General features: G+C 45.0%; 1 protein-coding gene across 1 annotated transcript in view; it reads left to right on the top strand.

Annotated features, from left to right (window-relative positions):
- Nucleotides 1-467: 467 nt before the first annotated feature.
- Nucleotides 468-20,048, top strand: part of CLSTN1 (calsyntenin 1) — a 39,615-nt gene continuing 20,034 nt past the window's right edge. The window contains exons 1-5 of the mRNA XM_065895721.1: nt 468-498; nt 2,387-2,509; nt 14,077-14,106; nt 15,277-15,472; nt 16,822-17,030. Of these exons, the coding sequence (XP_065751793.1) occupies nt 468-498; nt 2,387-2,509; nt 14,077-14,106; nt 15,277-15,472; nt 16,822-17,030 (589 nt within the window). The remainder of the gene's footprint in view (nt 499-2,386; nt 2,510-14,076; nt 14,107-15,276; nt 15,473-16,821; nt 17,031-20,048) is intronic.

The raw sequence follows: 20,048 nt of genomic DNA, 5'->3' as shown, positions 1-20,048 counted from the left end.
GAGTTAAGTGCAGGTGAGGCTCAGGTGCTTCTGACCCTCACCTTCTCCCATCATCACATGACAGCAAAAAAAGTAGTATCACATCATGGTCACATTGTATTAAAGATGGTTAAACATTTAAATTTATTTTCAGTTACTTCTGGGTTGACTTAAACTTACTGAAGAGAATCTGGGTAGTTAATTCAAGAAATAGGCACCGACTATGTGGAAATAAAGTTTCATAACATCCCTTTTAATCAGATCAGCTTCAGGAGTCTTCCATGGTTAATTACATAGCCTGAGGTTATAATGTGAACATTCAGAAGGTGAAAGTAAAAGGAAAATGGAAAGGTTCCAACTGTGAGATGAGCCCAAAACAAGCTGGTGGAGATAGGAACCTGGGGAGGGGCTTGGTGGCCACAACCAGGGAAAGTCGCAGCACAGACCCCCCCCCCCCCCCCCGGGGGCAAAGCCCGGGGCAGAACGAAATGGACAGAAACTACAAATTCATTTTCTCAGGTAAGCAGACTGCCAGAGCAGATGTTCTTACCTTAAAAACAAAAGTAACAGTGCTAGTGCCTAATTGAGCAGGAAAAACACTTCTCCAGTTATCTACCCCAGCCCTGTGGGTTGTGGGGTGTCCCTGGTTCATAAAAGAGGAAATTGAGATCAGGAGAGGTCAGTTATATACTCCAGGTCACGCAGCAAATAACAGAGGAGAGCTGGACTCTGAGTGCAAGCTGGCCCAATCCCAAAGGGGTTTTTTTTTTTTTTTGGCTGCGCTGGGTCTTCGTTGCTGCGCGCGGGCTTTCTCTAGTTGTGGCGAGCGGGGGCTACTCTTCGTTGCGGTGCATGGGCTTCTCATTGTGGTGGCTTCTCTTGTTGCGGAGCACGGGCTTTAGGCGCGGAGGCTTCAGTAGTTGTAGCACGCGGGCTCGGTAGTTGTGGCTTGCGGGCTCTGGAGCGCAGGCTCAGTAGTTGTGGCGCATGGGCTTAGTTGCTCCGCAGCATGTGGGATCTTCCGGGACCGGGGCACGAACCCACGTCCCCTGCATTGGCAGGCGGACTCTCAACCACTGCGCCACCAGGGAAGCCCTTATTTTCTTTTAATACCTCATATTTGTAATTTTATATTCATAAGTCTTGTTTCACCTCTTTTATGTTTTTGTTTGTAATGCTAACTTTAAATAAATAATGTATTATTATTGTTATAAAGAAATAACATTTTTAAATTGAAGTGTAGTTGATTTACAGTATTAGTTTCAGGTGTACAACATAGTGGTTCAGTAATTTTTAGATTACACTCCTTTAAAGATTATACTCCTAGGGACTTCCCTGATGGTGCAGTAGTTAAGAATCCACCTGCCAATGCAGGGGACACGGGTTTGAGCCCTGGTCGGGGAAGATCCCACATGCTGCGGAGCAACTAAGCCCGTGTGCCGCAACTGCTGAGCCTGTGCTCTAGAGCCCGCGAGCCACAACTGCTGAGCCCGTGCTCCACAATGAGAAGCCATCGCAGTGAGAAGCCTATGCACTGCAACGAAGAATAGCCCCTGCTTGCCACAACTAGAGAGAGCCTGCACACAGCAACGAAGACCCCAAAGCAGCCAAAAATAAATAAATAAATTTAAAAAATAAAGTTTCACCTAATAATGGCTATATTTCTCTGTGCCGTACAATATATTCTTGTTGTGTATCTATTTTATACGTAGTAGTTTGTATGTCTTTAAAAAAATTTTTTTTTGAAGTATGGTTGATTTACAATGTGTTAGTTTCTGGTATACAGCAGAGTGATTCTGTCTTTTTATATATATATATATAAAATGTATATATATATATATATATATATATATATATTCTTTATACATTAGGTTGGCCAAGAAGTTCATTCGGGGTTTTCCATAACATCTTACAGAAAAATCCATACAAACTTTTTGTCCAACCAAATATATTATTCTTTCTCAGATTCTTTTCCATTATAGTTTATTAGAAGATACTGAATATAGTTCCCTGTGCTATGCAGTAGGACCTTGTTTAGTTTGTATCTCTTAATCCAAGAAACAACATATTTTATTTGTAACTTTTCTGAGAGGCAGAAAACAGAGATAGTAAGATATGATACCGTCCATAACCATCAGTCTTTTTTCTTTCTTTCAATTTCTAGAGCAATTTATTTCTTATTTTTGGTTGCTTCATGGCCTCAGATAATTTCTACATCACTTTAGAATTTCATCCCATTTGGGCGTTGATACCAAACTTGGCCACAAAAAATAGCAGTGTGGCCTTCCGAACTCATGAGAGTTTTATTGTTTTAATAATGGATGTGTGTCTTCAAAAGAAGTCGAGTTGAAAATAGTAATTCTAACCTGGCCTATGTCCTTTCTCCTTTTTCTATTTTTGAACACAGTCAACAAGCACAAGCCGTGGCTGGAGCCCACGTATCACGGCTTAGTTACGGAGAGTGACAGCACCGTGCTCCTCGACCCGCCACTGATCGCCCTGGACAAAGATGCACCTCTACGCTTTGCAGGTACCAGCGTGTCTTTGTTCACTCCCCATGAGCTTGGGCTTGTGGGAAGCATTTCACACATCCCCTTTGGGTTGTTTCTGAGCCTTTCTGAGAATGTCTTGATAGCGAAGGGTTGTGTGTGGCCCCCATGTACCATTTTTTTTCCCTTTTAATTTTAAGAGTTGGGGTACCTGACCCCCCCCCCCCCAAAAAGCCTGTACTTGTTGAAAAGCAAAATATTTAATTGCATCACTGTGTTCCTTGTCTGGATGTAACCAGAGAGAGAGCATCTAGACCAGTGCATCTCAAACTTCAGCTTTCATGCAGAGCACAGGGATCGTGTTAAAATGCAACCTTAAAAAAAAAAAATGCAAGTTTAGATACAGTGGGTCTGGGAGGACCTGGGATTCTGCCTTTCTAACCTGTTCCCTGGTGCTACTGGTCCATGCACGGCGAGGATCTAGGTAATTACAGCTTAAGATTTTCCTTGCACTGCCTAGGTTTCAGTTACCTGAAAAGACTTATTTAAAGGCATTGAACAATCTTTTATAAATGAATTCTTTGGGCTTAGATTTTACTTTCAGTAAATTTTTAACTTGAGTTACTTCATAAGATTGTCAGCTAAGTGTTTATAGGGACAAATCTCTAGGGTTGCTTTGGAGATTTGCTGCTTTGCTAGCATTCAGTAGCACTTTGCAAATCAGAACTGTCCTTGCTTTACGTCGGGGCCATAGTAACTTCCTTAACTGGTGGAGGAACGGGCTGCTTCACCCTTTCTTTGTCAGAATTGACTGTCAATTCTGATAGTCAGAATTGACGTCGCGAAGTTAATCTTTAAAGAGCAGTTTCTGCATGATGTTTCTCCAGAACAAAATTTCTGTTTGTTCTGTTTGCCTCGGGACAAATGAGAAAAATTCAGTAGCTCTTGTAGATCATTCCATACGTTAAATTTAGTATGGTAAATGGCGGCAGTGAATGTGAGGCTGCCTCTGAAGAGCTATTTAAAAAATGAATTTGTTCTTCTTTCTGTTCAAGTGCCACATCCCATTTCCAGGAAAGTAACCAGAGAAGCAGCTTATGGTATTGGAGTCAGTTCCAGTTAGTTTTACTTGTTTTTTGGTTTTTAGACAGAAATCCAGTTAGATGGATGGTAGAGGAAGTGCTCTGTGCTAGGCGTACAGTATCTGTCTGGTAGCCAAGGGGATTTTTTTGTTTGTTTGTTCCCCCCCACCCCCGATTTAAAATCATTTTTAGCATTACCTAGTGGTTTCCTCTGTGAATAGCTAGATTTTTGAGTGTTTGCATATACATATATACACACACTTTGCATGCAACACCTTTGGTTATTATATGCAGTTCCTCCTTATGGGTGTGATGTTTCAGTGCCTTGTAAATAACCTTAATGGGGTTATCTAGCTCATGTTTCTGAGGGGACTTGTACATCCCTGACATCTCACATATTCTGAGAAGTGATTGCTGTCAGGAGTTTTGTATTTACTCCCCCAGGCCTCTCTTTATGAATTCTCATCTGTGTCCAGTCCTGTTGCTGGTGGAGCTCTGTCCCATTACATCACTCATGATATATAACACTTATAAAGCGTTCTGTGTCCCAGGCACTGTTGTAAGTGCTTTACAAATACGCATTTGTGTTTAATCCACAGCAACCTTTTGAGGTAAGTATGCTTCCTGCCACCCCTGTTTTAAAAAGAGGAAGCCAAGGCACAGAGCTGCTAACTTTGCTCTGGGTCACACAGCTAGTATGTGGCAGAGGCCAGATTCCAACCCAGGCAGGATGGCTCTTCACTCTGATGCTGTATATGGCACCACAGGAAGGTACAAAGGAAGGGAAGTAGGAAATGAAATGTACATTGAATGCTAACTTTGAAGTCATATTAATAAAGTTAACTTAGTTTTTCTTTCTCGTTGGATTTAATTTTATTGGGTCATTTATCAAAACTTAATGTATTACTGTGAATGAAATAATACTTATAAAGTTTTATGTTTTTAGAGATTCTCAGGTATTTTTTTATTGATGTGCCAAAGTTATATATTGGGATTTTAAGAAACGATATAGAGAAGTACTTTAGAGCCAAGTATAGTGGTAACTTGATTGTATTTGCCATAGTGGACAGAAAAAGTAAGTATTTTCCTTCTGGAGATTTTCACAGGGGAGCACAGTTGCTCTTATATTCTTTTTTTAAAAATACAATTCATGTACCATAATGTATACAGTTTTTAAAGTATACAGTTCACTGGTTTTTAGTATATTCATAAGATTGTCCAGCCATCAGCCACTGTCTAGTTCCACAACACTTCATCTCCCCCAAAAGAAACCCTTGCACCTGCTAGCAATCACTCCCCTTGGCAACCACTAGTCTGCTACTTGTTTATGGATTTGCCTTTTCTGGATATTTCATATAAATACAACATGTGGCTTTTTGTGACTAGCGTCTTTCACTTAGCATGATGATTTGAAGGTTCACCCATGTTGTGGCATGCCCTTCATTCCTTTTTATTGCCAAATAATATTTCGATGTATGGATGGACCACATTTCATTCATTCGTCCATCAGTAATGGGCATCAGAATTGTTTCCACTTTGTAGTGATTGTGAATAATGCTGCTGTGAACATTCGTGTACAAGTTTCTGTGTGGACATCAGTTTTCAGTTCTCTTGGTTATACACCCAGGGGTGGAATTGATGCTCATCTACTCTTCCTGGAGCATGGTCCTCATCCTACCAAAGTGAGTAGCTGCACAGTCCAGGGAAGGGAACACCTGTCTCCTTCCCTCTTCTGTTGCCATGGTACCCATCCAACTACCCATCCAGCTGCTATACAGAACACTGCCCCCACGAGGCTGTAGCAGACGGGTACGTAGGAAAACAGACCCTAGAGCCAGCAGCCTGTGCTTGAATCCTGGCTCTGAAACTTACTGGCTGTGTGGCTTTGGGCAAGTTACGTAACATCTCTGTGCCTCACTTTTCATCTCTTGTAAAATGAGGATAATATCACATACCTTACAGGGTTTGGGGAATATTAACTTATTTATGTATAAATATGAAGAGCTTAAAACAATGCCTGCTATGTAGTAGGTACTGTGTACAGTGTTTGCTGCTGCTGTTATGAACCTTTTAAAAATATTTCTTTACTTAACGTTCTGTGAGAACTGTTTTTCCATCTTTCTCTAATAGTCTTCATAGTGTTCCATTTTCTCACTGATTTCTTAAATAACTTTGGTGTAAAGCAGAGGCTAGGTCTGGAGCCTTATTTTGATCTTAGGTTGGTTTTGGGGGCAACGTTGAGTTTATTTTAACACCATGATGATGGTGGTGGTGGAGGCAGCGGGCACATCTGACATTTATTGAGCTCTTCAGTGTGGCCGAGGGTGTTCTCAGGGCTCTGCACAGTTACTCTGTCTGATTCCTTCCAGCAATCTCACGCGGTGGGTACTCTCATGCCCCCATTTTCCATATGAAGAAACGGAGACTCAGAGCATGCCCGTCAGCAGCATGACTACCGTATTCTCCATTTAATCCCTGGTCCCTAGACCAGCACCTGAGACTAGTTGACGCTTCCATAGATATTTGTAGAAGGAACGAGTGAGTTTGCCCAAGATTGCACAGCTCACAAACAGCCGCGCTGCCTTCGAGCCAGGCGGTCAGACGGCAGCGTGGTTCTTAGTTTCACCGGGTCAGCTCTCGTGATATTGACTTCACCACGTTGTAAACATTCTGGTCCACGGTCTCATCCCATCACAGGACCTGTGTGTGGGTAACCGCCGGCGATTACTCATGCAGCCTCCGAGATAAATACGTGTGTGATGTGGGAAGCCTGGTCACCAGAGTGTTGTAAGTTGTCACTCATCACATTCATGTGGAGCCCACAGGGTCTGGCCCACATTGTTTTCTTGGGGGTAAAACTAAGAGAATAAAGTCTTGCTATTTGTCATGTATTTTAGGAAATCGAAACGACTCAATTCCTTATTCAGCCCCTTTTCCTTAATCTGCTGAAAGCCTGAGTAGAGGTGAGGGTAAGAACATGTATTGTATGTTTTATATATTTAATGGGGAGTTAGAAGCTGGGACCACTTCACAGGCCACGTTGTTGCTGTTTCGACGGTTACCCCTTCTTCACTGCCTGTATCGGAAGCTGAACACCCTGCACTCCCCACCCCCCTCCCACCCCCTTTTTTTTTTTTTTTGCAGTACGTGGGCCTCTCACTGTTGTGGCCTCTCCCGTTGCGGAGCACAGGCTCCGGACGCGCAGGCTCAGCGGCCATGGCTCACGGGCCCAGCCGCTCCGCGGCATGTGGGATCTTCCCAGACTGGGGCACAGACCCGCGTTCCCCGCATCGGCAGGCGGACTCTCAACCACTGCGCCACCAGGGAAGCCCCCCGTCCCCCTTTTTGAAGCTCTTCCCTTTAGTAGGTGGTTCCAGAAGCATTCTTTTTCCTGCCTTCCTAGACTGAGTACAGACATTCTACAAGGTTAGTTAAAACAATTATGATACGAATGGAATCCAAAAGAAATTTCAGGGCGAGAACGGGAAGTTTACTTTTGTTGATATTAGAACCAACTCAGATCTGTGCTACTTTTCTCCATAGGGCTTCACTACCACACCTCTCTGCCCAGTTTTGCTTTTTCAGCATGTGCAACTGGGCTGGCATTGTGTTTGCAGCAATGAGTTGGATGTGTTAGGTTAAGCCACATGAATATGCCATTTTTGTATGTTGAAAATGTCAAAATATTTGAGAAAATGGAATGTGAGAAATTTTATGTGAATCAGCCTGGTATAAGGCAGTTATCAGCTGAGTAGCCGTTTTAACGAGGTAAGGATCCGGATGTCAGGACAGAAACTTCCTATTAACAGTTACTGACTAGAGTGAACTCATGTTGCATGCCTTTGCCTCCAGGAAAGGTTTGAGATCAATAATCATTAGATATGAGGTAGCTTTGCTAAGTCTTCCAGAGAATGCAAAGAAGCATTTCTCAAAACACTGATCATCTAGGTGGGAAGGCAAAACCAGCATTGTCAGAGAGTTAAGCAGGGTTGCCGGGATGTTTATAGTTCAGTGTCAGGTGAGAGAGGCAGAGCGGTGTGGACTGGAGTTCATGGAAAGGCAAGGTGATGGGGGTTAAAAAAGGAAAGGGGGGCTTCCCCGGTGGCGCAGTGGTTGAGAATCTGCCTGCCAATGCAGGGGACACGGACTCGAGCCCTGGTCTGGGAGGATCCCAAATGCCACAGAGCGGCTGGGCCCATGAGCCACAACTACTGAGCCTGCGCATCTAGAGCCTGTGCTCCGCAACAAGAGAGGCCGCGATAGTGAGAGGCCCGCGCACCGCGATGAAGCGTGGCCGCCGCTTGCCGCAACTAGAGAACGCCCTCGCACAGAAATGAAAGACTCAACACAGCCAAAAATAAATAAATAAATTTAAAAAAAAAAAAAAGGAAAGGAGGTGATTTCCAAAGGTAGGCTTGAGCTCCTGTCAAGGATGGGAAGGAGGTCCAAGGGCAGTGAAGGGCGGAGGAGAGGCTGGGGCAGAGGTGGGAGCTGGCAGGGCTTCCAAAGAGGTGGGTGAATAGTTAGCTCGTGTGGCTTGTGGAGGCGCAGAGGGTTGGAAGTGAGCTCAGGGCTGCACGGTTTCTGTTGTTAAGTTGAATGGACGGGGTGTTACCTTGCACGTGGTTTTCTAATCAAGTTTCTGTCCTGACATCCGGATCCTTACTTATTTAAAACGGCTACTCAGCTGATTACTGCCTTATGCCAGGCTGAATCACATAACATTTCTCACATTCCATTTTCTCAAATATTTTGACATTTTCAACATACAAAAATGGCATATTCATGTGGGTTAACCTAATACATTCATCTAGATGGTCCTGGGGCCCATCCGTTGAGTGCAGGTTCCCCTGTTCTACTCTTGCCTGTGTGAGTCTGTACTTGCAGGAGCACAGTTTAGAAATCTGTAACCAGCCCGTGAGGTTTGGAAACCACTGATGGGCCAGTCTCTCAGGTACGCCCTGCAGCCCATCTGCATTGGAGCCACCTGGCAGTGCTTATCAGATTACTGAGCTCTGCCTCGGAGCTGCTGAGCCAGAAGTTCTGGGAATGGGACTCGGCAGACTGCATTTTCAACGAGCTTCTGAGGCAGTTCTTGGCACACTGGAATTTGAGAACCATTGCGGTAGTCTGAGGAGCTTGGAGGACATAACCCTTGGGTGTATGCTTTTTGTACTTTTAAGGTATCTTGAAAACCTGTTCTGATTAGAGCCACACGTGAGCTTGTTGTAGAAACAAGCCTGGACCAGTAAACAAGGAAGTCAAAAGTCGCCATAAATAAGAGTCAGCCTGGATGTCCAGCTGGTGGGTGTGGAGAGATGCCAAGGAGAGAGAAGGGAGGAGAGTTGGATTAGCGGGGACGTTGTAGTGGACACTTGCTGCTCAGGAAATGTCCATTTTCCCTTAACAGCCCCTGGTCTCTTTCCTGTCGGGTCCAGGTCGGTGGCTCTACAACCCGTCACCCTGCTTTCCCCAGCCAGGCACACGCATGAGCCTAGCAGGGCCGACCGGGTGCTCCCTCTTGGGATGTGAATATAGAGCAGAGGGACAAAGGCGCTGATACCAGGTGTGGTCACATTCATTCCTGTCCAGACCATTTTGCTCTGGGACTGTTGTGGCTCCTCTTTGCTGGTCTCTCAAGCTGCCTTGGTTTCTGACAGTTTCCTAAGTCCCTTTCTTTGGCCTGCAGTCAATTCCATGAGTTCCCAGTGGCTCTTCAGTGAAGGCCCTTTCGCTGAGTTAGCTGGAATGGATATCTGTTGCCACCAGAGGATGGGTTTTTTTTTTTTTTTTTCTTTTTCCCCCGCGTCATGGCTTGTGGGATCTCAGTTCCCTGACCAGGGACCAAACATGTTTTCCCCTGCGGTGAAATCGTGGAGTCCTAACCACTGGACCTCCAGGGGCTTCCCTGAGCCCTAAGTGTTGGAGTGGCGCCCATGATCTCCATTAGCAGTGCGGTGTGAGGGCAGGACGGCACCAGAGCTGGTGAGGCTGCAGGAGAGGCTCTAGAGACACCCCTCTCGTTTGGGGAAGAGTTTGAGACCAAATTCAGATTTGGAAGAAGACGGAGAAAGAATGCCAGGCCAGCCAGAAACCCAAGGGACAGAAGAGAAAACACTGTCAGCCAGGAACCTGGATGCAGCTGGATGGCGAGAAGTCATATCTCTACTTTGCTGGGTTCACCCATTGTTATATTTTTATGTTTTGCTTTTTAAAAATTCTTTTGACTATTTTAGATGACCTAAAGGGAATGAAGAGTGGAGAGAGACAAGGGAGGGTTTGGTGCATTCTGAGGCCATCACAGCTAGAGGGGTCGTCCAGGAAACCTGGTGGGGCATTTCAGATATGACGGGATTCATCTAGCGGAGCAATGGTACGTGGTCTGGATTGAGTGGGAAGGAACAGGACAGAAAGAAAACAATACGAGAGGTGATTTTGAGGGGTCCTTCTTTGCTGAGGTTGGGAGAAGGCTGAGGATGCAGAGGGCAGAGGTGCACTTTCTGTGTCATCCCCATGGTGCAGCTCCACCTGATACATGCGGCTCCCACGTAACCACGTGTATGTAACGGTCATACGTGTGTCACTAGGAGAACGGTACGCACAAGTGTGAAGGAGAGGGGAGGAGAATGAATCAACGACCACTTGAAAGTTTAGAAAGGTCAGCTCCCAGGAGAATTATTGACAGAAATTGGTCCCTGGTTTGGAGGAGGAAAATCATAAACTGAACGAGAGGCAGTAGGACACTCCCTATGAAAATGTCCAAGGGATTATTGTTCATTTTGTTGGCTGTGTAATGTGATTGTAGTTACGTTAAAGAGAAAGGTCTTTATCTGCATCCAGTGAATGTTGTATGGATGAAAGAGATTAATGTGGGGCTTTAAAATCTTCCAACAAACAAACAAGCGAGAAGTTTGCTTGGGATAAACAGGCCAAACACCTTTTTCGTGAATCTTCTCCTCTTTTCTCTGCACCTCAGTTCCCTAAAGGGCACCGTCAGCTGAAAACCCGGGTGTTCCTCCCAACCCTCTCACTCTCTCTGCCCAGTGGGCTGCAAAGTCCTGTCCATCCTCCTGAAATCCCTTAAATATTTCCTGCTGACACCGCCTTAGTCTAGCCCTCGTCAGATCTCATCTGAAATACTGCAGTTGCTTTCACTCATTCACTCGCCCCTCGCCTGCTCCAGTCGGATCCGTCTTCCTCATTAGAATCGGGGTCCCTGGTTGGACGAGTAGATGGACCCCGAGAAATGCGTGTACTGGCCAGTGTGCAGACGATGGCTTAGAAGACCCAGCAGAGACACGAAGGCCACGCAGGGGGTACGGAAAGCCCAGGTCTGCCCGGGGTGGACTTCATGCTGCCCCTGTTGCATCAGGCTGCCAGCTGGCGAGATGGTTTTTAAGTCATTCCAGGCAAAAGGACCCAGTTGACCTAGCTGCGTAAGGAGCACCGTGGATCTGAGGCACCAGATCCTAACGATGTAGCCCATTTGAGTAGTGACTTAGGTACAGTCGGTGGGGTATGTGGCGAAGGTAGCACGTGTACGTTTTTGCTGTTCTCGTTGTAAATAGTTCCTGTCTTCTAGAGAGCAGCCTGGAAATACCTGAGTTTCAGAATAACGTCTATTCTTATTTGATATTCATCCGTTTGAGGTGTTATTCCGTAACAAATCCTGGTAGAGGCACGTGTTCAAAGCGGAAGTACAACCCTCCATTCCTCCCTCCGGACCTTCCTTCCGTGGTTTCTCCCCATGTCGGCTGAAGGTGACTTCATCCTTTGCAGTTTCTCACTCAGAATCCCTCAGCCTTGGCCTTACTTTCAAAACCCATCTGACCACTTCCCAGCGTCCCATGTCCTCCCTGCTCTGTCCTTCAGCATCTCTGCCTGGGTCACTCCAGTATCTCCACCTTTGCCCTCTGACAGACTTATTTTCGGCACAGCAATCAGATGGATTCTTTCAGACTGTGAGCCGTATTTATTTATTTCTCTGCTCAGAACTCTCCAGTCATGCCCTCCTCACTTGGGGGAGAAGCAGCAATTGTGTAGTAGCTGCCGTAGCTTCAGGTTGCTAGTCTGTATCTCACCTCATCTTTTGTCCTCCCCTGTGCTCAGCCACTGAGCAGCACACGCCTCCTTGTTCCTGAGCCGGGCCAGGCCCAGGTCTGCCTCAGGACCTTTGCACTCACTGTTCCCTCTCTGTGGAACTCTTCCCCAGCTGAGCGTGTGGTGTGCTCCCTTAGTTTCCTCTGGTTTCTACTCGGACGTTACCTTATCAACGCAGCCTTCCCCGGACACCTGAAGTATCGACTGGAAACACCCCGGTGCCTTCCTACCCTCGGAGTCCTCCCTCCCCCTCCTCCTAGCCTGATAGCCCGAAGGAGTGACTGAGGGAGTTTCAGCTTTTGGCAAACAGTTCCACTCTCCTCATAATCTCAGAAACAGTCTCAAGGACATTGCCCGAATGATGGGTGTCTTTAAACTCTTACTCAGCAATGCACCAAGTAGGCGGCATCACCCAGGTCAGACGCTTCGTCCCAGGGTCTTAAATCTCACTTCCCTACACAGCCGCCTTGTCGGCAAAGCACGTGCTGTTGCGGTGAGCGATGTGGGGCGGCCTCACCGTTTTCTCTTCGGAACAGCAAACTCCAAGTCAAAAACCGAGACGTTACCTGTGAATTCAAGCAGGGCAACTTGATTTACCCTAACGTGTCCTATGCTGTGTTAGTATACACCCGAAAAGTGTGAATGCAAGCTAGTGACTTAGCGTTGTGGAAAACAGTTGGACGCAGCTGGTATCCAGCAGTTGTGCTCATGGTGGATTCCAGAGCACTGATCAGCCAGCCTTTCTGTCAAAAGCTGGTAGTGAGATTCCGAGGCTTTGCAGCCCACAGGGTCTCTTTGGCAGTGACCCAACTGTGCCACTATCGGGGGAGGGGAAAGCAGCCCTAGACAAGACATTAGTAGGTCTGTGTCCTGATAAAACATTACTTATGGACACTGAAGTTTGAATTTCATGTAATTTTCTCGTGTCCTGAAGTGATACACAGGAGCCATTTTCAGCTCGCAGGCCGTTCAAAGTCGTGCCCTGGCTGGACGTGACCTGCGGGTTTGCCCCCACCACTCCGAGCAGTGCTGTCCCGTAGAGCTTGTGATGGTGGTGGGATTCCCTGTCCACGTCTCCATTCAGTAGTTACTAGTCACGTGTGCCCGTTGAGCTCTTGAAATGCAGCCACTGCGACCGAGGAACTGAGTTTTTAATATCACGCACTAAAATACGAATTTTAGTTCAATTTTTAGCGGCCCCACGTGGCTAGTGGCTGCGGTACCGGGCAGCACAGATCTGGAGAGAGCCTGTGTATGTGCCCAGGAAGCAGGACAGAAGGACCCACCGTAGCCTTGTTCACACACAGCAAAGCACTGGAGTTACGGTGTGTTCACACAATGGGAAATAATTACAGTGGCAGCAAGCGTTCGCGGGGCGCTTTCTTTGTGCCGGGCAATGTTTTAAGAGCTTATGTTTTAACTCACTGGGTTCTCCACTGTGCGTGCTGGTGAGAGTGAGTGAACTATGTGACTGCATATGCCAACGAGGACGAAGGCATCTCAGACACACACGGTTGGAAAAGGTCAAGTGAAAAAGCAAGTCACAAAAATTGCGCACCATATGATGGCCATTTTTTGAAACTCAAAAATAAACAAAATGAAACAACACTGTTGAGGGATATGCAAATATGTGGTAAAACCATTAAAGAAAAAAAAAAACAAAACAAAACAGGGAATTGAGGCTGTGTAACCTCTGGTGGGAGGGACGGTTTCCCCGGCGAAGCCACGCTGCGTCCGGGGAGAGGGCCTCCTGATCGTCTCGTTTCTGCTCTGTAGGGGTCGCAGGGTGAGGTGAGCAGGATTTATATTGACTTGGGAGAAGAGCTGTTTTCACAGAATAAAAGCCATGATCGTTGTAGCATCGCTACAGTTAGTACCGAATCTGGTTTCGGTTCGCATTTAAGTATATGTTCCATTAGAAGAGGGCTTTGTGTTTGTTGCCTTGGTTGGGTACTTTAGGTGAGAACACATTGTTATGCAGCTCAAGAACAAAGGGTTAAAGTAAAACCCTTTCCTCCATCTGTTCTGTTAAATCTAAGGACCAGTTGAAAGTTACCAGAATCTAGCCACTGAGAACTTAGCTTGAAAATGAAAATCCGAAAACTGTAAAATAACAAGTAGACTTACTTAGAAACCGTTATCATCAAAGCAGTCACGAAGAGTAAAATCCTCATGACACCTGAGGGTGTGAGGAGACTTTATAGCAGTATTTCATCACTAGGCTAGTGTAATCTGTGGTAAGTCGGATTCATAGAGATGTTTTGTTACTGAAGATGCAGTTCTGCTAAAGCTGGCTACTGAATTTGTTGTTAAATTATGTCACGCTTTTCTGTGTAATATGTACATCTTTGACTTTTTTTTTCCTTATTGTTTCGGCTTCCTACTTTCCTGTATTACTGACACGGGTTTATCTTTTCTCCCTTTAGAGAGTTTTGAGGTGACAGTCACCAAAGAAGGTGATAAAGGGTTCTTTCTATGCCTCTTATGAACATTAACCCACTAACTTTGTTTATAAAATTGGGAATCAGCCCTTAAACAGAAGGAACTGTCATGTTCTCTTACCCCTATTTATTCTCCTACTTTATTTCTATTTTTAAGTATATTGATGGAAATTGTATGTAACCAGACCCTTGGTTAGAAATATCTGGAAATCAGACATCCATTTGAACTATATGGATAATGCTGTTCCTTTTTTTAAAATTGGATTGAAGAGATTCACTTTGTAACCATTTTCTACTCGTTGTAATTTTGGAAGAGTTCAGTTTTATTTTTATGTGAAATATACTCTGTGAAGTTTTATACATACATCAAAGTATTTATATGTATTCTCCCATGGGCCAGAATGGAAATCTAGGTTTTAACTCCTAAATAAGCTTGTAGACCAACTTGGATGTGCTTACGTTCCCAGGCAGGCTTCTTTTTCAGGTCTGATAGGATAAAGTCCGAAACAAGGCAAGTCTAGCAAATCCCTCCCGAGAATGGAAACTGTATCTTAATTGTAGCTGATAGCTGTTGAAATGGATGCCTGAAAAGTTGGTATTTCTACCGTTTTCTCATTCAGTAGCTTGTTTTGATTCCCTAATTTTAGCCAGGCTCATTGCACAGGAAGACTTGTTTCTTCGATATATTTTTTTTTTTTGACAGACTTTCTGTAATAATGGTGCTGAACCTATGCCTCACTGCTTCTTCCTCTCTCAACACTTAACTGTGCCTTCTAGCCTCCTCTCTGGTCCAAATCAAAATAGCCGCCCAGCCCTCCCAGGTAGCTGGGCAGTTTTCTCCGTGTTATCAGGCCTTGGCTGTTTGCTAATGAAACTACTTTGCCCTGGAGCTCTCTTAAGTACTCCTGTGAAATGCCTGTCTATATTTTTTCTCTTTCTCTTTTGTATTCCTGCATGAATGGATGCAAAGTTTAAACAAGTTGCTTGGAAAGCCAGAACATGCTTCTTTTTACTAAAGCCCCAGAACTTACCCCCTGTCCAAGCACAAGTGCCCTTGCTTTGTTCACAGACCCCCTAAACCCCTGGCTGCCAAATTGTTGTTGTTTATTTTCTTTGGGGGAGGAGGGGAGTGTGCCCTTGGTTTGTGTGGCGGAAACTCTAACCCATGCTCTTTTGACTCCCTAGGTGAGATTTGTGGATTTAAAATTCATGGGCAGAATGTCCCCTTTGATGCAGTAGTGGTGGATAAATCCACTGGCGAGGGAATCATTCGCTCAAAAGAGAAACTGGACTGTGAACTCCAGAAGGACTACACATTCGCCATCCAGGCCTACGACTGCGGGAAGGGGCCTGACGGGGCCAACGTGAAAAAGTCTCATAAGTAAGTGAGCTGGACAGAGAGCGCGTGTGTAAGGAAAGTGGTGACAGTTGCCGCTGCCCCAAGACTTCTTGTTTTTGAAACATGAGGCAGAGGCTAGTTCCCAATTGTCCCCAGTGAGATTGTAAGCTCTTTGAGGGCAGGTATCCTGTTTACCCTTGTGTATGGCTCCCAGCAAGTGCCTGGCACATAGTAGGTGTTGAATAAATGAGTAATTTTGTCCCACCAGATACTCTAGTAAAGAAACTAGGGCCTTACATTGAAAATTCAAAAAGCCTACTTTTACCCAGAGGAAGGTATTTTGTTGTTACGTTTATCTTTTTTTTTTTTTTTTTTTCTGTAAATTTAAAGGGCATGAAATGCTTTTGAGCTGGTGGAAGAGAGCTGGCTTCTGCACCCCATCCTGGGTGTGTTCACATCGTTCCTGCCAGTTGAGAACTACCGGTGTAACGGAGAAGATTGAACAAGACTTGGATTTAGCCTTTTTCTAGTCTTTTCTCCGCCACTTACTAGCCCTTCGACATTAGGCAAATTTAATTTTGTCGTGTCTCAGTTTCTCCTTAGTGTATTGGCTAAGGAAGGAGGACACATAGGTGAGGTGAGGTCGTGTAACCCATTGTGAGGGTCAGGATGGATGGGTAGCATTGGGGTGTGGAGGGTCTTGGTGAACAGTGGGAGTGCTGCATGCCAGCGAATCATGCCTCATCCTTTTTACAAAATGTGATATTATCATTTTCCCTGAAAAAGACCTCATTTCAGTCAGGGACCTTGTCTGATTCAGAAACATGCCCTGGTCAGTAGCACATGAGACTGACAGTTTTCTGTTTGTAGCCTGGTCTGATGATGTCCTAGTTTTCTTGTGCCGGGGCTGGGGAGATGGAACATGGAACCAGGAAGGGCAAGTAGAGGTCCTTCATTTGTTGGGTCAGCAGTGGATGCTGTCCCAGCAGTGGGTTCCTGATGGTCTCTATTCCTTAGAAGCAGGGCAGAACTTGTTTTAATGCTCATAATTTCCCATCTTCTATCTGTACTTCTTAACCCTTCTTCCTAATTTTTTTCCAGATTTTGCAGCAAAACATTTTTAACTTTTTGATTGGAGAGCAAACAGATGTCTAATATAGTTTATCTCCCTTCTGCCAGCCCTGCCACACATTGTCAAGAAAATCCCAAGTCTCTTATTTCATATTACTGCCTTTTTACCAGCTCTCTTACTCGCTAGGACTTGGAAGAATCAACCAGATTCCTATTTTAACTTTAAAAGTTAAAGGAAATTTAAGAATAGGGCGGAATTTTATTCTTGGGGTAAAAAAACAAGGAAAACACACAGCCTTTCTCCTCCCGCCTTCTTCCAGAGCAACTGTCCATATTCAGGTGAACGACGTGAACGAGTACGCCCCTGTATTCAAGGAGAAGTCCTACAAAGCCACGGTGGTAGAGGGGAAGCAGTATGACAGCATCCTGAGGGTGGAGGCAGTGGACGCAGACTGCTCCCCCCAGTTCAGCCAGATTTGCAGCTATGAGATTGTCACCCCGGATGTGCCATTTGCTGTCGACAAAGATGGTGAGCACCCAGGAGCGTTCTTTCCTCACTGTGGGGGAGATGGGGTAGGCAGCCCCTCTATGCCAATCGGCTTCAAACCCAAACTTTGTCTGCCCTTCGGTGAAACTCACAGTTAGTCCGTTCAGGCTGCTCTAACAAAATACCATAGACCTGGGGGGCCGAAACAGCAGACACTTACTTTTCACAGTTCTGGAGGCTGAGAAGTCCAAGATCAAGGTGCCAAACGTCAATGAGGACCTGCTTCTTGCTGTGTCCTCTCGTGGCAGGGAGAAAGCTCTAGTCTCTTTCTCTTGTAAGGACACTAGTCTCGTCATGAGGGCTCCACCCTCATGACCTCGTCTAAACCTCATCACCTCCCAGAGGCCCCACCTCCTACTGCCATCACATTGAGAGTCAAGAGTTCAACATAAGAATTTGTGGGGACACACACATTCAGTCCATAGCAAGACCTAACTTGGTGTGTCTGTCTCACATTTAAGTTTTGTTTTTTAGTTAAAGTGTAGTTGATTTACAGTGTTGTGTTAGTTTCAGGCATACTGCAAAGTGATTCAGTTTTATATATATATATATTTTTTTTTTTTCCAGATTCTTTTCCCTTATGTGTTATTATAAAATATTGACTATATAGTTCCCTGTGCTATACAGTAGGTCCTTGTTGGTTATCTTTTTTTTTTTAATTAATTAATTTATTTTTGGCTGCACTGGGACTTTGTTGCTGCAGGTGGACTTTCTCTAGTTGTGGTGAGCAGGGGCTACTCTTCATTGCAGTGCGCGGGCTTCTCATTGCGGTGGCTTCTCTTGTTGTGGAGCATGGGCTCTAGGCACGCAGGCTTCAGTAGTTGTGGCACGTGGGCTCAGTAGTTGTGGCTCATGGGCTCTAGAGCGCAGGCTCAGTAGTTGTGGCACATGGGCTTAGTTGCTCCGTGGCACGTGGGATCTTCCCGGACCAGGGCTTAAACCCTTGCCCTCTGCACTGGCAGGGTGATTCTTAATCACTGGGCCACAAGGGAAGCCCTATTTTATATATAGTAGTGTGTGTATGTTTATCCCAATCTCCTAATTTATTTCCCCCCCTTCCCCTTTGGTAACCATAAGTTTGTTTTCTATGTCTGTGGGTCTGTTTCTGTTTTGTATGTAAGTTCATTTGTATAATTGTTTTTAAACATTCCACATTTAAGGCATATCATGATATTTGTCCTTCTCTGTCTGGCTTACTTCACTTAGTATGATAACTGGTAGGTCCATCCACGTTGCTGCAAATGGCATTATTTCATTCTTTTTTATGGCTGAGTAATATTCCTTTGTATACATATACCACATCTTTATCCATTCATCTGTCGATGGACATTTAGGTTGCTTCCATGTCCTGGCTGTTGTAAGCATTGTTGCAATGAACATTGGGGTGCAGGTATCTTTTTGAATTGTGGTTTTCTCCAGATATATGCCCAGGAGTGGGATTGCTGGGTCATATAGTAGCTCTATTTTTAGTTTTTTAAGGACCCTCCATACTGTTCTCCACAGTGGCTGCACCAATTTACATTCCCAGCAACAGTGTAGGAGGGTTCCCTTTTCTCCACACCCTCTCCAGCATTTATTATTTGTAGACTTTTTGATGATGGCCATTCTGACTGGTGTGAGGTGATACCTCATGGTAGTTTTGATTTGCATTTCTCTAATAAATAGCAATGTTGAGCATCTTTTCATGCATGTACCTTTTGGCCATCTGTGTCTTTGGAGAAGTGTCTATTTAGGTCATGTTTAAGTTTTTACTCTGTCCCCTGAAAGCCTCTTTTCTGGCACCAAATCTTGTGTTCTCTTATAGGGTGATCCTCTATTTCCTTTCCCACCAAAATCTAATAAAAATCCCCCACCTAAGGTGTTTTCATTTTTTTATCTCCCTACCTTTCCGTCAGCGTGCATCCGAATGAGACTGCCTCTTAGTCAGTTTCGTTTTCTGTTCTCCATCAGAGTTGGCTTTTCTGCCTCATCTTGAAGATGAAGGTTGATACCTCGCTGCCAGACACCCCGCCATCCTTAGTAACTGACTAGAATTAACTTATTCTGGAGTGCAGCTTCTTTATTAGGTTATGGCTTCTTGATGATGCTGTGGTGTCTCCATTGTTAATGTGTAGTCCAGAATCTTCGATGAAATGATGGACATTGAAAACACTTTGCAGACATTTGCACTCACGTTCAAAAAGCAGGCTTCTGTTCTACTGGCTGAGGGTAGGAAATCTCTCTCTAACAAAGCAAATCTTTTAGCAAGAAGTATTTAATGCAGCTCCATCTTGTATTTTTATAAATTTATTTATTTATTTATTTTTGTTTCTGGCTGTGTTGGGTCTTCGTTGCTGCGTGCCGGCTTTCTCTAGTTGCGGTGAGCAGGGGCTACTCTTCTTTGTGGTGCGCAGGCTTCTCATTGCGGTGGCTTCTCTTGTTGCGGAGCACGGGCTCTAGGTGCACAGGCTTCAGTAGTTGTGGCACGTGAGCTTTAGAGCGCAGGCTCAGTAGTTGTGGCGCACGGGCTTAGTTGTTCCGCGGCATGTGGGATCTTCCTGGACCAGGGCTCGAACCTGTGTCCCCTGCATCGGCAGGCCGATTCTTAACACTGCGCCACCAGGGAGGCCCTCCATCTTGTATTTAATATTTGAAATACTTGAATTATTTTGTCTCTTTTATTCTCTTACATGTTAACTATTAAATCTTAAATATAAAACCAAATACAACTATAAGAATAAATGGAGGCTGAATTCTGTAGACTCACTCCTCTGCTTAAATAATCCTTCAAGGTGGATTTAGTGTGCGTTCAAGCTCAGGAAAGCATGGATGTTAATTATCTCAAGCATCCGCTTATTTCTGTGTCAGTGTTTCCACGGCTGAAACACGTGCATTTTGTGTTTCAGCATAGGACGACAGAAGTCAAAAACAGTGGGTTTGAAAATAATTGGGGAAAAAAATATATATATATATCTGAATCACTTTGCTGTACACCTGAAACTGACACAATCAACTCTACGT

The sequence above is a fragment of the Phocoena phocoena genome, chromosome 1, assembly GCF_963924675.1.
Source record: "Phocoena phocoena chromosome 1, mPhoPho1.1, whole genome shotgun sequence".
In the NCBI taxonomy this organism is placed as follows: domain Eukaryota; kingdom Metazoa; phylum Chordata; class Mammalia; order Artiodactyla; family Phocoenidae; genus Phocoena; species Phocoena phocoena.
The sequence above is the reverse complement of the archived record's forward strand: the minus strand, read 5'-3'. Positions and strand labels throughout refer to the sequence as shown.